This window comes from Orycteropus afer, unplaced genomic scaffold (genome assembly GCF_000298275.1).
Source record: "Orycteropus afer afer isolate SDZICR_OR568_19922 unplaced genomic scaffold, OryAfe1.0 scaffold00017, whole genome shotgun sequence".
Lineage (NCBI taxonomy): Eukaryota > Metazoa > Chordata > Mammalia > Tubulidentata > Orycteropodidae > Orycteropus > Orycteropus afer.
Genome location: NW_006921604.1, coordinates 2,588,602 through 2,603,523, shown reverse-complemented (window position 1 = coordinate 2,603,523; position 14,922 = coordinate 2,588,602). Strand labels below are relative to the sequence as shown.

Sequence of the window (14,922 nt, the reverse complement as noted above, 5' to 3'; positions counted from 1 at the left end):
TATCAAAATGGCTGTGCCCTCCGGACAGTGGAAAGTCAACAGCTCAGGTTATCTCCCTCCTTGCTGTTTCCCTTCCTAGTCATAGGCCATCAGCACAGTCATCCCTGCAGCCCTTGGTGACCAGGGCTGATCTTTAGGTCAATTCTCAGGTCCCAGTACCACTTGGAAATATTCAGGCTGTTGGTCCCATTAGAGTAGCTGACAGTCCACAGCTCTGACCGTCTCTGTACTTACTGTTTTTGTTCAGGTTTCCGTATCTCTCCTCATTGTTTTTGTTCAGGTTTTTCCACTAGTTGGTGCCTAATCCACTTCTGTATAGTTCCTTTCAAAGCTCAGGGCTCCAGGATTATCTTCTTTGTCTTTGTCAATTGGTTTCTCTTTTCTTTGTTGAAGAGAGTCTGTGTCGCTTGTCTGTCTATCCCTCCATCTTACTGGAAGTCCCTTAATGACAGTTCTACTGTACAAGCAAACTTTCTTGATCTGATCTCATCCTCCTACCATTGTTGTTGCTAGGTTGCCTCAAGTAGAGTCTAACTCATAGCCACCCTATATGACAGCGTAGAACTGTACCATAGGATTCCCCTAGGCTACAACCATTACAGAAGCAAATCACTAGCTATTTCTCCCATATTGCCACTGGGTGGGTTTGAACCATAACCTTCCAGTTAGCAGATGGGTGCTTAACCGTTGGGCCATCAGGACTCCTTTCTCCCACCATTTTCTACCAGAAAAATTAAATAATTTTGAAAGTATTCCATTTCTATAGGAAAAAAAGGACATTATACAACTAGTCAAAATTGTTAAAGAAAAAAAAAAGATTAGCTTAATACATAATTTTTAATTCATCTCTTCCCTGACCCTTGGGTTCAGAACCTTACAATGGTTTTACTTTTGCTTTTCCCCATGTTCTCCATGATTAGTTAGGGTACCACTCATGGTTGGTGAGGTTATGTATTGTGTAGCTCCAGAGCACCATTTACACGGATGACCATATGAATGGCAGCATCCCACCCTGGAATTATACAACCTTACCAATCATGTGTGAGGGGCCACAGCCTTCAGTGTCATCTCCTGTTAATCAGTGGCTCTCAGATTTTGGACCATGGCAAGTTTTTACTGATTTACAATAAAATGAAAATACAGTAAAAATAATAATAGCTAACATTTATTGGGTGCTTGTCCCTGGGTGGTTAACAAATGGTTAATGTGCTCAGCTGCTAAGTGAAAAGCTGGAGGTCTGAGTCCACGCAGAAGCACCTTGGAAGAAAGGCTTGGAGATCTACTTCTGAAAAACCAGCCATTGAAAACCTCATGGAAAAGAGTTTTGCTCTGACAGAGATGCCAATTGTTTGGTTTTACTGAGTGCTTGCTGTGAGCCAGATATAGTAATAATTTCTTTATTCCTAACAGTAACCCTGTGTTGTTGTTAGGTGTTGTGAAGTCATCCCCGACTCATAGCGACCCTGTGTACAACAGAATGAAACACCGCCTGCTCCTGTGCCATCCTCACAGTCGTTGCTATGCTTGAGCCCATCACTGTAGCTACTGTGTCAATCTATCTCGTTAAGGGTCTTCCTCTTTTTTGCTGACCCTCCATTTTACCAAGCATGATATGCTTCTCTAGGGAATGGTCCCTTCTGACAACATGACCAAAGTAGGTGAAATGAAGTCTTGTCGTTCTCGCTTCTAAGGAACATTCTGGCTGCACTTCTTCCATGCAGATTCGTTCTTTCTTCTGGCAGTCCATGGTATTTCAATATTCTTTGCCAAGACTCTAATTCAAAGGCATCAACTTTTCTTCATTCTTCCTTATTCGTTGTCCAGCTTTCACTTGCATATGAGAAGATTGAAAATACCATGACTTGGGTTAGGTGTGCCTTAGTCTTCAAAGTGATGTCTTTGCTTCTTTATGTCTTTACAGCTTTAAAGAGTTGTAACCACTGTAATCCTATGGGACACCACTATTTCTATCTTCATCTTCCTTATGAGGAAACTGAATCTTAAATCTTTTCATGCAACTCTCATGACCTGCATTCTTCATGCAAAAGTCAGTATGAGACCACCAATTGTTCACTCCTGAGAACTATCCTTCATTCCAAGATTATGTCCTTCCTAAATATTTAGTGTTAGGATAATCTTTCTTTAGTGAAATGATGACTGTAGTAAGGACACTGTTGTTGTTGGCCCCTTCTCTGCTGTCTGCTGTATACTTTTCAATTTCTGGCTACTCTCCTTCTTCCTCAGCCAGAATGCCCTTCTTCAAGCAGCACTCTGATCCCATCTCTCCTGCCCCTTATAAACCTTTCAGAACTTCCTATTACCTTAGCTGAGATTCAGAACTCACCACTTCATGCAACACTCATCCAGCTTAATGGAGCTTTCCAGTTCATCTCTCTTTTTTGTCCTACCATAGGATCTCTATCCCACCGCTTAGTTGGTTTTCCTAAATTATTAAGGCCACTTTCTTTCCAATTCCAGCAACCTTAGCCCCCTGAAACCTTACCTGTTCTTCCTCTCTCTCCTCAAAGTCGTCATTACCTTTTTTGATTCATTCAACAACCTAGTTGTACTGTGTACTGGTTGTAACTAGGTGCTAGGTCTCAGAGGACTTTCAGTCCAGCAGCAGACAAAGAACCAAATGAGTAATCACAAGGGGTGTTACAAAAGGTAAGGGTACTGTGCCTAAACTGAGGGTGCTAACTTGTGGGGCAAAGAAAGCTTCCCTCCCTACCCCTAGTTAACCAGGTCCTGTCTCCTCTTTAACCTTGCAACCCTGAGCCTGTCTTTATGCCTTTAGGCTGTCTCTCCAAATCTTGAACCCAGGAGGTACTATACAATATTTGCAGACAATTGACTCATAATAAACACACTGCCGTGGAGTCGGATCTGACTCATGGCAACCCATCCTTGGCTTTCTGAGGCAGTATCATTACGGAAGTAGATCAACCTTCCTTCCAAGGAATGGCTGGTGGGTTTGAACCACCAGCCTTCTGGTTAGCAGTCAAATGCCTTAGGCACTGCACCACCAGAGTTCCTAATTGACTCATAGCAACCCCCATTGGGTTTCCAAGGCTGTAAATCTTTACGGAAGTAGTTCACCCTGTCTTCCTTCCACAGAGTAGCTGGTGGTTTGAACCACTGACCTTCCGGTTAGTGGTCAAGTGCCTTATCTACTACGCCACCTCAGCTCCGTAATGTACTCAAGTCATTCTCTAGACTGTAACATAGGTACACTTTGATTTTTTTTCCCCCATAGCTGTTGCTGTTGTTAGTTGCTATTGAGTTATATTTGACTCATAATGACTCCATGTGGCAGAGTAGATCTACCCCATAGGGTTTTCTAGGCTGTAATTGTTACCGGAACAGATTGATTGACAGATCCTTTTCCTGGAGAGCCACTGGGTGGGTTTGAACTGCCAGCCTTTTGGGTAGCAGCATTGTACAGAACTATTTGCACCACTGGGGCTCCTTTTCCCCATAGCTAGGAGTGGGTGATGAGGAGGCACAAAAAATAGTACATTCTTCTCTTTGTGACCCACAGCAGCCTTTGAAAGACTGTTGGCCATGTTTGCAGCGTCATCGGTGGCCCAGCAGTGAGAAAAGTGATCTCGAGTTCTCCTGTGCTGTCATCTCCTTTTTATGCTGCTAAATTGAGGTTGAAGGACTTGGAATGAATCACCATTTTAAAATATAAAATAAACCCACAACAGTTTGGAAGTTGTATTTCTTTTGAACACTCTTTAGAAGAAGGCAGATGAAAATAAAATGGACTAGTTAATGAGAGTGTATGTCCAGACGTGTGTATTAAATAAATATTGCTCATGTTGTCTGAGAAGGAGTCCTGGTATGTCCAGTGTTTAGGCACTTAGCTGCTAACTTGAAGGTCAGCAGTTTGAACACACCAGCTGCTCTGTGGGAGAAAGATGTGACAGTCTGTTTCCATAGAAATTATACTGGTATGTCCAGTGTTTAGGCACTTAGCTGCTACTTGAAGGTCAGCAGTTTGAACACACCAGCTGCTCTGTGGGAGAAAGATGTGACGGTCTGTTTCCATAGAAATTATAATCTTGGAAACCCTGTGGGGCAGTTCTACTCTGTCCTTTAGGGTCTCTGTGAGTTGGAATCAACTCAGCAATGGATATGTTTTCTGAGGGCATTAACGACTCTTTTCGCAGATCATGGCCTAACAATTTGGGGACCTACTTGGAAAATTTCTCCATTATTTAAAAGGCTAAAAGTTGGGTGTTCTGTTTTGCAGCTATCACTGAGATGAGGGAAGAAACCAAGCCCTACATGTCATTCCCAGGACGTTTCCCAAGGAGTCTGCAAGCTGATCCCGCATCATTTTCCTTTCCTCAAACCATTGGGTACCCACCAGCCTTGATATTTTCACCAGCCCAGCCTGAAAAACCACATACAGGAAATTCAGACGTTTCCAAGATAACCTCTGCTGGGTCAAAGTTCCATCTGCCTCTTGCATTTAATCACACAGTTGGACACATAATACTTTCTGAACACAAAGATGTCAAATTTAATTGCTCAATTAATATACCTAATATATACCAGGACACTGAAGTTATTTCTTGGTGGAAAGATGGGAAGGAATTGCTTGGGGCACATCATGCGATTACTCAGTTTTATCCAGATGATGAATTTACAGCAATCATTTCTTCCTTCAGGTAAGTTTTCTTTCTTTTTAAATGTTGTTATACTATTGCTAATGTGAAAACAAGAGCCTATGTATAGAAACTAGCCTTTCATTTTCTGTTTAAGCACACACCCTTCCAGTCCATTTAGAGTAAAGGTTAATAGTTGGCAGTCTGTATTGTTGTCGTCTCATAAATTTATTTTGGCCCCACTGGAACTATTTATTAGCAGATACTCTGAGGGTGGAGGCTACTTCCCACCTGACCTACCCTGTACAACATGACTCAGGAGCTCTCCCAGGGAATGGGAATGCTGTTTCTTAAAGGGTGTGAGGTGACATCAAAATCACCCAGTTGGCATGGACCTTTTAAAACAACACAGTCCTCCTTTCCCTTTCATGTGCCCTATCCCCCTTCCCTTCTGCTCAATACTCCCTCCTGCTGCCAGTCATAGTACTGATATAGCCCTAATGGATATTAGGTCGGAAAATGTGGAAATCTTAAAGTCATGGGGGAAAAGAGAAGAGCTCTCAGCCACTTGGTTCAGCATCTCAGTTGTTAGGTGCTGTTGAATGGGTTTTGACTCATGTAACAGAGTAGAACTGCCCAATATGGTTTTCTAGGCTGTAATCTTTACAGGAGCAGATTGCCAGGTCTTTCTTCCTTGGTGCTGCTGGGGGATTCAAACCACCAACCTTTTCATTAGCAGCCGAGTACTTAACCATTGTGCCACCAGAGCTACTTCACCATCTCAGTATTCCACTTTATTTTGGTAGTGGCCAGCCAGATGAATTGGGATGGGAGGTGTTAGGGATAAATTAAGTCAGGCCCCCATTGGGTTTCTAAGGCCATAAATCTTTACAGAAGTTGATTGCCCCATCTTCCTTCCATGGAGGGGCTGGTGGGTTTGACCACCAACCTTCTGGTTTGCAGTCAAATGCCTTAGCCACTGTGCCACCAGAGCTCCTGAGGTCTGCTATAGGGTATAAAAAGCCCTTTAGCTCCTCTGTCAGGTAAAGCATCCCAGAAAAGCATGACCATCAGACAACCAACTCTCAGGCAAAAACAAAAACTGATGCTCTTGTAAGCTGGCAGGCACTATTGATTTAGTTACTGAATGCTTTGTGGTGAAGTGAAGTGTTTGTTGCTTCTTTTTTCTGCTTAGTCTAAGGATTCCCAATGCTCTTTAAATTCTGGCATATTTCCTAGTCACTAAAGCTGGGAGAATTTTACTTTCTTAATAAATTTTATTTGTAAAGATATTAAGTGGGTAATTTTAGTCTCCTAAAATTCCTGCACCTGTTGAGCCCTTGTCCTGTCCCTGTGTAGGTTCCTGGTGTGGTGAGATGCCCCAATTTTTGCCCACCCACTGCAGAGTTCTTGTGCTGGTGCAGAGCTGGTGGAGAGGGACAGCTCCTTACCCACATCCTGCACTATGTGGGTCTGACTGATGCCTGTTATGGGTTGTTCTTTCTGCTGCTATTAATGAGGCTAAAAATGGAATAGTACAAGAGAAATCAATAAAACATCTAGAAAATAAGAACATAATTTCTTTAGCCAAAACATCAGCTGGAGATGTTATTAGTAGTAGTACAAATGCCTGACATTCTCTGACTTACTTCATTTTCAGAAGACTTCCTTTCAGCTCAGAGTTTATACAAGATCCCTGCACTCCATTGTGTCTCCATTGTGTCCTTTCAGAAACATCTGAACTATGGTATTAGGAGCTGTCAAGTAGACTTTGACTTACAATGACTCCATGTGTCATAGTAGAACCACTTCATAGGGTTTTCTGGGCTGTAATCTTTACAAAAGTAGATTGCCAAGTCTTCCTCCTAGGGGAGTGGCTGCGTGGATTTGAACTGTCAACCTTTCGTTTAGTTAACCCATTACCATCAAGTTGATTCTGACTAATGGTGACACTATAGCTGAACATTTAACCTTTGTACCACCAGAGCTCCTTAGTGGAACTATGACAGGTGAAAGCAGGAAGTTTATCAGTGGATTTTTATATTTTTTGAAGACTGATATTTATCCAGCCATTTCTCAGCAAGCCAGCCCAGTCTTCTCCAGGGCTTCAAACCAGTTCATTTTTGTTTGAACCCTGCTATGAATAGCCATTTCCACTCCAGATATACTGAATCAGAATCTACATTGTAACAAGTTCCCAGATTTTATACATATATAAGAATCACCTGGGGCATCTGGGGATTTATAAGAATAATAGATTTTGTTTCAGTATGTCTGGGCTTGTTATATTGTTTTTAGATACTATCAGCTCGTTCCAACATGTAGCAACCATATGTACAACTAAACGAACAGGTGCTGTCAAGTCAATTCCAACACATGGCAACATTATGTACAACAGAAGAACCATTGCCGCATCCTGCGTTATCCTCACAATTGTTGCTATGCGTGAGCCCATTGCTGTAGTCACTGTGTCAATCCATCTCACTGAGGGTCTTCCTCTTTTTCTCTGACTATCCACTTTACCTAGCATGATATCCTTCTCCAAAGATTTGTCCCTCCTGACAACATGAGAAGCAAAGTCTTGCTGTCCTCACTTCTAAAGAGCATCTTGCTGTACTTCTTCCAAGACAGGTTTGTTCTTTCTCCTGGCCAAAAAAAAAAAAAAAAACAAAGCAAAAAAAAAACAGAAAATAAACTCAATGCCTTCGAGTCAGACCCGACTCATAGTGACCCTCCCCTTGGGTTTCTGAGGCGGTATCACTATGGAAGTAGATTGCCCAACCTTCCATCTGAGAAGTGGCTGGTGCGTTTGAACTCTCAGCCTTCTGGTTAACAGTCAGATGCCTTAGGCACTACACCACCAGAGCTCCTTTTCTTCTGGAAGTGCAAGGTATATTTATAATATTTTGCCAACATCATAATTCAGATGCAACTATTCTTCCGTCTTCCTTATTCATTGTCTAGCTTTCACATGCAGATGGGGTGATTCAAAATACCATGGCTTGAGTCAGGTGCACCATAGTCTCCACAGTAGTATTTTTGCTCTTTAACATTTAAAGGGGTCTTTTGCAGCAGATTTGCCCAATGCAAATGCAGTATATCATTTGATTTGTTATTTTATTATTGTGATTTGGGTGAAAGTTTACAGAATAAATTAATTTTCTGTACGGCAGTTCATACACATTTTCTTTCATGACATTGATTACAATCCCCATAATGTAACCACTGTTTTCCCACTTCTTCCCTGTGGTTACCTTTTCCCTGTGTCCTTCTTTCCTGTACATTGCTGCCCTCTGAGCTATTTCCTTGTGCAAATACTGCCCTTCTGATCTCCTATGGTCAGTTGTTCAAAGGAGCATCCCTACCTGGTGTAAATGTTCGCCTTATATGCCTGTCTATTATTTGGTTGGAAACGATAGGCATGAGTTCAGTTCCAGGCCCGAAGGTTGACTAGGGCCATAGTTTCACCAGTCTCTATCAGACCAGTAAGCCTGATTTTTTTTTTTTTAATATGATTTTGAGCTTTATTCTACATTTTTCTCCCATTCTTTCAGGATCTCTTACCCTGATCCCTTTCCCAGTGGTTGATAGTGGTAGCCAGTCACCATCTAGTTCTTCTGGTCTCAGGATCATGTAGGCTGAGGTTTGCATGGTCCACTAGTCCCTTAGATTAATTGTTTCCATGTGTCTTTGGTTTTCTTCATTCTTATTTTCTCCAGACAAGGAGAGAACAATTGTTGCATCTTAGATGGCTGCTTGCAAGCTTTTAAGACCCCAGTTGCTGCTCACCAAAGTAGGATGTAGAACAATGTTTTGTGTAGTATGTTGTGCCAGTTAAGCTTGATGTCCCCTAGACCCATGGTCCTGAGACTACAGTCCCAACAACTCATTTCCTCAGGGGTCATTTGATTTCTTGACTGCTGCTTCCATGGGTGTTGTTTGTGGATCCAAGTAAAATGAAATCCTTGACAACTTCAGTTTTTTCTCCATTTATTGTGATGCTGCTTTTTGGTCCAGTTGTGAGGATTTTTGTTTTCTTTATGTTGAGGCATAACCCACAGTGAAGACTACAGTCTTTAATCTTCATCAGTCAGTGCTTCAAGAAGCCTTCACTTTCAGCAAGCAAAGTTGTGCCATGTGCATTTCACAGGTTGTTAATGAGTCTTCCTCCAATCCTGGTGCTGCATTGTTCTTCATATAGTCCAGGTTCTTGGATTATTTGCTCAGCATACAGATTGAATAAGTATGATGAAATGATACAAATTTCTTGATTTTAAACCATACAGTATCCCCTTGTTCTGTTTGAATGGCTGCCTCCTAGCCTCTGTATAGGTTCCTCATGAGCACAATGAAGTGTCCTAGAATTTCCATTCTTTGCAATGTTCTCTATAATTTGTTATGATCCACATAGTCAAATACCTTTGCATAGTTGATCAAACATGGGCAAACATCTTTCTGGTATACCCTGCTTTCAGCCAAGATCCATCTGACATGAGAAATGATATTCGCCTTTCCACATCCTCTTTTGAATCCAGCTAGAATTTCTGGCAGTTTCTTGTTGATGTACTGCTAACAATCATTTTAGAATTATTTTCAGTAAAATGTTGCTTGTGTGTGATATTAATGATATTGTTTGATCATTTCTACATTCTGTTAGATCACCTTTCTTTGGAACGAGCACAAATACGGATTTTTTTAGTCAGTTGACCATGTACTTGTCTTCCAAATATCTGGGGTAGAAGTACAAGTTATCAGTAGGGAGTTGAACTAGAATGAACCTGTTAGAAGGTTTAGAAATGGAGAAAAGCTGTATGTTTGGAGGAAATACTTAGACTCGCCAACTGAGTTTGCCTTGTTGTCATGGTTGTTTGAAACTGCTGGCCCTGCAGCTCTGCCAGGCAGTTCCTGTCTAGACACTGAGGCTGAGTCTGTATCATTCCTTTGGTCCTTTTTGGTTCAGGTATTTGAATTTGACCAAAATCTGATGAGATGTTTATAGTTTTATAAATATAAAAAGCAGTGCATACACATGGCACATTCCAACTGTTTAAAAATTCTCTGTCCCACTTTAACCACTAGTCTTTTCCCCAGGGGAGAGCTGAGACTACTCATTTCTTGGGTATTTTCCCAGAGATGTTAAATTCATATGCGTGTGTGTGTGTGTGTGTGTGTGCGTGTGTACGTGCATGTGTCTGCATTTGCCAGGCCACAATATGGTATCATAATCTAATAGAGTGTTCTTCACAGCTGTGGTTAAATCAGTATCCAGAGTTCACATTTTTATGACCGTGTAAATACTGTTTTCAGCTGAATCATGTGTATTGTAATTATATTTTACTTCTTTAGCCTCTTCATTTCTCTGAATTTAAGAGTTTCCTTGTGTTTTAGTTTTCTAAGTATCGATCATTCATTTTGCTCTTAAATGCTAAATAGAACTATATATCTCTTCTCAAAAAGATCAAATTGTCAGGACTGATTTTTTTCTTAGAGACACCTGTTTTGGATCCCTCCCTTCTGCTCCAGTCTGAACAGGGTGCTCACCAAGCCTGCAGCCCAGCTGAGTCATCATCACCATCAGTCTTAAACACTACCACCCCCCAAGTTCCAGCTCTAGTTTCTTAGAACCTAAGTCTTCCTCTTTCTTAGCAGCTTATTCCTTCATTTTGGTAAGGAGCCGATGCTCCACTAGTTTCTTGGGGCTTACATGTTTGAAAAGTGGCATTTTTTTCCCCCCCAAATATTCACCTTGAGGTAGTTGGCTGGATGTAGAATTCTAAAGGAAAATAATTTCCTATTGTGATTTTGGAGTCATTGCTATTTCCTTTTTGCTTCGAGAGTTGCTATTGAGAAGGATGATGCTGTGCTGGTTCTTTCATAAATGACCTGCTTTTTTCTCTCTGGGTGCTTTTGGGATCTTAACTTTATCTCTAGTGTTGTAACATTCCTTGATGAAACCCTTTTGTGGTGGGACCTGGTCAAGAAAGACCCACGTCTTCAGTTCCTGGGCATTTTCTTGAATTGTTTTTCCTCCTCCCCTTCCTCCACCTCCATCTCCCTGCATTTTCTTTGTTTATTGTTTCTGGAACTCCTTTTACTCTGGTTTTGGAATGCCTAGATTGCTATTCTGAGCTCAGAGCCTTTCCAGTTGAGCCTCCACAGAAACTGAACTTCCTATATCTGCTTGGCAGAGGGCAAACAATCCTCCTGTGTTCAGCTCCATCCTATACCCTACTCTCTGAATAGGAACCTTTACTTGAATATCTAGAAATAACAAGTGGAATTATTTAGGAAAAATCTTTAATATGAAGATTTTAAGGTGAAATGGGTCTTGACTTACTTCCTAACAATGGAGGTATATATTCCTTCTCATCAAGTGATTACTAAACAATTCCAACTCATAGCGACCCCTCCTTGGGTTTCTGAGGCCGTATCACTACAGAAGTAGATTGCCCAACCTTCCTTTTGAGGAGTGGCTGGTGGGTTTGAATGGCCAGCCTTCTGGTTAACAGTCAAATGCCTTAGGCACTATGCCACCAGAGTTCCTGAGGTTTATTGTTGTTGTTGTTATGTGCCATTGAGTTAGACCTGACTCATAGCGACCCCTCCTTGGGTTTCCGAGGCAGTATCACTACGGAAGTAGGATTGCCCAACCTGAGGTTTATTAGGGAAGTGAAAAAATAAAAAAAAAAAAACCTCTCTGCCATCGAGTCGGATCTGACTCATAGCGACCCCTCCTTGGGTTTCTGAGGCAGTATCATTAAGAAAGTAGATTGCCCAACCTGCCTTCCTAGGAGTGGTTGGTGGGTTTGAACGGCCAGCCTTCTGGTTAGCAGTCAAATGCCTTAGGCACTACACCACCAGAGCTACCGACATTAATGACTAAAACCAAAAACCAAACTCATTGCCATGGAGTGGATTCCATCTTACAGTGACCCCCTATTAGGTTTCTAAGGCTGCAAATCTTTATGGAAGTAGCCATCTTCCTTTCACAGAGCAGCTGGTGGGTTCAGAACACCAACCTTCTGGTTAGCAACCAAATGCCTTACTCACTATGCCACCAGAGCTCCTTTAATGAGTGTGATAGTTAAGTTTGTGTATCAGCTTGGCTGGGCCTGGTTGAGTGGCTGGGCAGCTGGCTGTAGTATTCCCCATGATGAGACTGGTAATCAACTCCAAGGTGGAATCTACTGTGAGCAGCTGAGGAGCTGGCTTAGGGATGTGGTCTGCTTCCTGTATATAAGGAGAAGCCTTGGGGAATGGTCTCTAGTTTATGGCACGCTTGAACCCTGCATGCAGTCAAGTCGTTATTCAGCACCTTGCCATGCTCTGCTGATCTTGGGACTTACAATGGACTTGAATTAATGGTCTGCCATGTGATTTGGTAACATTGGGACTGTGCCATTTTATTTGTTGACCTTGGGCTTGTTAGCCTCAGCAGCCAGTAGCTCTCTGAGTGAAGAGATGCCTCTCGCTTCAGTGGGCAGGGAGCAAGAGGCAGAGCTGAAGCCCGAGGTTCAGGGGCTTTCACCCAGCCCCTAGAGCCTGGCACTTTGAACTCAGACTTCTAGCCTCCCAAAGTGTAAGAGAATAAACTCCTGCTTGTTTCATACCATTTGTGGTGTATTTTTGTCAGAGCGGCACTAGGTAACCAAAACAATGACTAATGACAAAATTTTTATTATGTTCCCTTTATGGTCTGCTTTCTTCTGTTCTATTCCTGGCATGACTTTTCCTCATGATTCTTGGACATTTTGTGCAGTCTGATTTCTACAGTTCAGGGGTGGGCTGCTAAACTGCTGTTTGTGCCTGATGTTTTCACAGGCTCTCTGGTGACCTCTGCACAGCTGTACTTTGCATCCTTGGGCTAGGTGCAGCAGTCCTTAAATATCTTCTTGGGGCTGTGCTCAGCATTCCTCTCTGGCCTTCACTTTTGCTCTGGTCCTTGTCTAAGACAGGCTGCAAGCCTGCAGGAACTCGAGGTCTGAAGCCCTGAGCCAGGGCCAGGTCTTCAAAGATGCAGCCATCTTCAACCTGTCAGATATCATGTTCTACTCTGTTGAGCCCCTGTGGACCTTGACGTGAGAAAAACTCAAATTCTCTGCCTCTTCTAAAGTGAACATGTGAAATACATGGAAAGGACCCCTCTTTGGTAGCTGTCTTAGTTATCTAGTGCTGCTATAACAGAAATGCCACAAGTCGATGGCTTTAACTAACAAATGTATTGTCTCACAGTTTAGGAGGCTAGAAGTCCAAATTCAGGGTGCCAGCTCTAGGATAAGGTTTTCTCTGTTTATTGGCTCTAGGGGAAGTCCTTGTCTCCTTTCAATATCTGTGGGGAAGATGTCCCTTGGAGATCTCCATGTCTTGGCATCCTAGAAGGAGGTTCTCAGCACAGGGATCCAAGGTCCAAAGAACATGCTCTGCTCCTGCCTCTTCTTTCTTGGTGATACTGAGGTCCCTCCTTTTCTACTTATTTCTCTCTTGTTTCATCTCTTGTAAGACAAAAGGTGATGCAGTCCACACCCTAGGGAAACTCCCCTTATTAGAACAGGGTTGTGACCTGAGTAAGAGTGTTGCCCTTATACCCTAATCCCCTTATAACTAATTGGGTGATCACATCAGTTCACATCATGGGGGATGTTTACAACATTATATAACTGCTAAATCACTACATTACATAACTCCAAACCACTAAGAATCATGGCCCAGCCAAGTTGACGCATATTTTTGGGGACACAGTTCAATCCATGATGGTAGCCATGACTGTGGGGATCCCAAGGAATTGCAAAGAAGATTGGTCATCTGTATAGAATTGTCAGGAAATACTCAAAGCCAAAGAGCACCATTCAAACACTTTTTTTTTTTTTTTTTTTCCTGCAATGAGCAGAGCACCATTCTAGACACATGATTCTCTTCCTCCTTATTCATTTCTTTCTGTCACCATGACATCCAGGGAGGTCATTAATGGATGAGTCTGTAAGACCTTTATTTGGAAATGTTTATCCTGTAAAGCCCCTGTTTTCTTCTCCTGGTGATCTCTGGGCATCTTGTGACATTCAGCACCTGCTCTTTAGCGTGGAAAGATCTGGCCTATCCCTTTAGAACTAGGCCTTCCCCATGTCATCAGGTGCTCCTAGACAGGAATGAGGGGAAAGGGCAAGACCAAGTATTTCAAGTCAAAGGAGTGCTGCTCAGATTGGCACAAGAGGAAATGCAGGTGACAGGAGACTGTAAGCTTGCATGGTCCCAGGAACAATAAGGGGGTGATGTTACCCTGAGAAACTCTGCTCCCAGGTTTCCACCACTTTAGTAGAGAAGCTGCAGTCCCCAGCCCCACCTCCAGTTCTGACTGACACCATTTTTGATGTGTATTTTATACACATCAATAGTTCTCTATTTGGAGCATAGTTCAATCCTGACACGCATGAAGTTGCCATGAGTCAGAATCAGCTGGGCAGCAACTGGTGCTGATATTTATCATAGGTTAGCAAGGATCTGCAAAATGGTGTTGTTGGGGGGCTAAAATGTATCAAAATATTTAATATTTGTTCTGAAAACTCTGTTCAACCTATAGAACTTTTGTTCCACCTAGGGAACTGTGGCTCCTTTGTGACCTGGGGACCCACTTCACTGCTCTGTGTCTGCTCAGGGTGCTAATTATGCTGTGCTAAACCCTGGGCTGTGCTAAACCCTGGTAGGGAGCTCTGGTAGCATAGTGGCTAAGACACTTGCCTGCTAACCAGACGGCTGGCGGTTCAAACCGACCAGCCACTCCTCGGAAGGAAGGTTGGGCAATCCTACATCTGTAGTGATACTGCCTCAGAAACCCAAGGAGGGGTCGCTATGAGTCGGGCTGACTCGACGGCACGTAACAACAACAACAAACCCTGGTAACTGCCACCCATTGCCTGTGGGGTCCCTCAGCCAAGATGGAGCTCCTTCTGATCTTGACAGCTTCCTTGTCTCCTTTAAGCCTTAAACCTCTGATCTTCACAAATTGGGGGTGGGCTTTATTTTGCTTTAGGATAAATTGAATCAAGGAAGCAGGCTGCTAAGAATGAAGGCAGACCCCTTCATATTTTCGTTTTTCCCCAGTCATGGTCTTCTTTGCTGTATCTGATAAGTAGAGATGAAATAAGTGCCTTTGGGGGCAAGAAAGGCATCTTATGTTGGAGAACATATTTGTTGTTATTTGCCATTGAGTCAGCCCCAACTCATAGCGACCCCTCCTTGGGTTTCCGAGGCAGTATCACTATGGAAGTAGGATTGCCCAACCTTCCTTCCGAGGAGTGGCTGGTGGGTTTGA

General features: G+C 42.7%; 1 protein-coding gene across 1 annotated transcript in view; it reads left to right on the top strand.

The window, feature by feature from the left end:
- Nucleotides 1–14,922, top strand: part of MERTK (MER proto-oncogene, tyrosine kinase) — a 180,971-nt gene that overhangs the window by 60,176 nt on the left and 105,873 nt on the right. Inside the window, exon 2 of the mRNA XM_007959410.2 lies at nt 4,259–4,679. Coding sequence (XP_007957601.2) covers nt 4,259–4,679 — 421 coding nt within the window. The remainder of the gene's footprint in view (nt 1–4,258; nt 4,680–14,922) is intronic.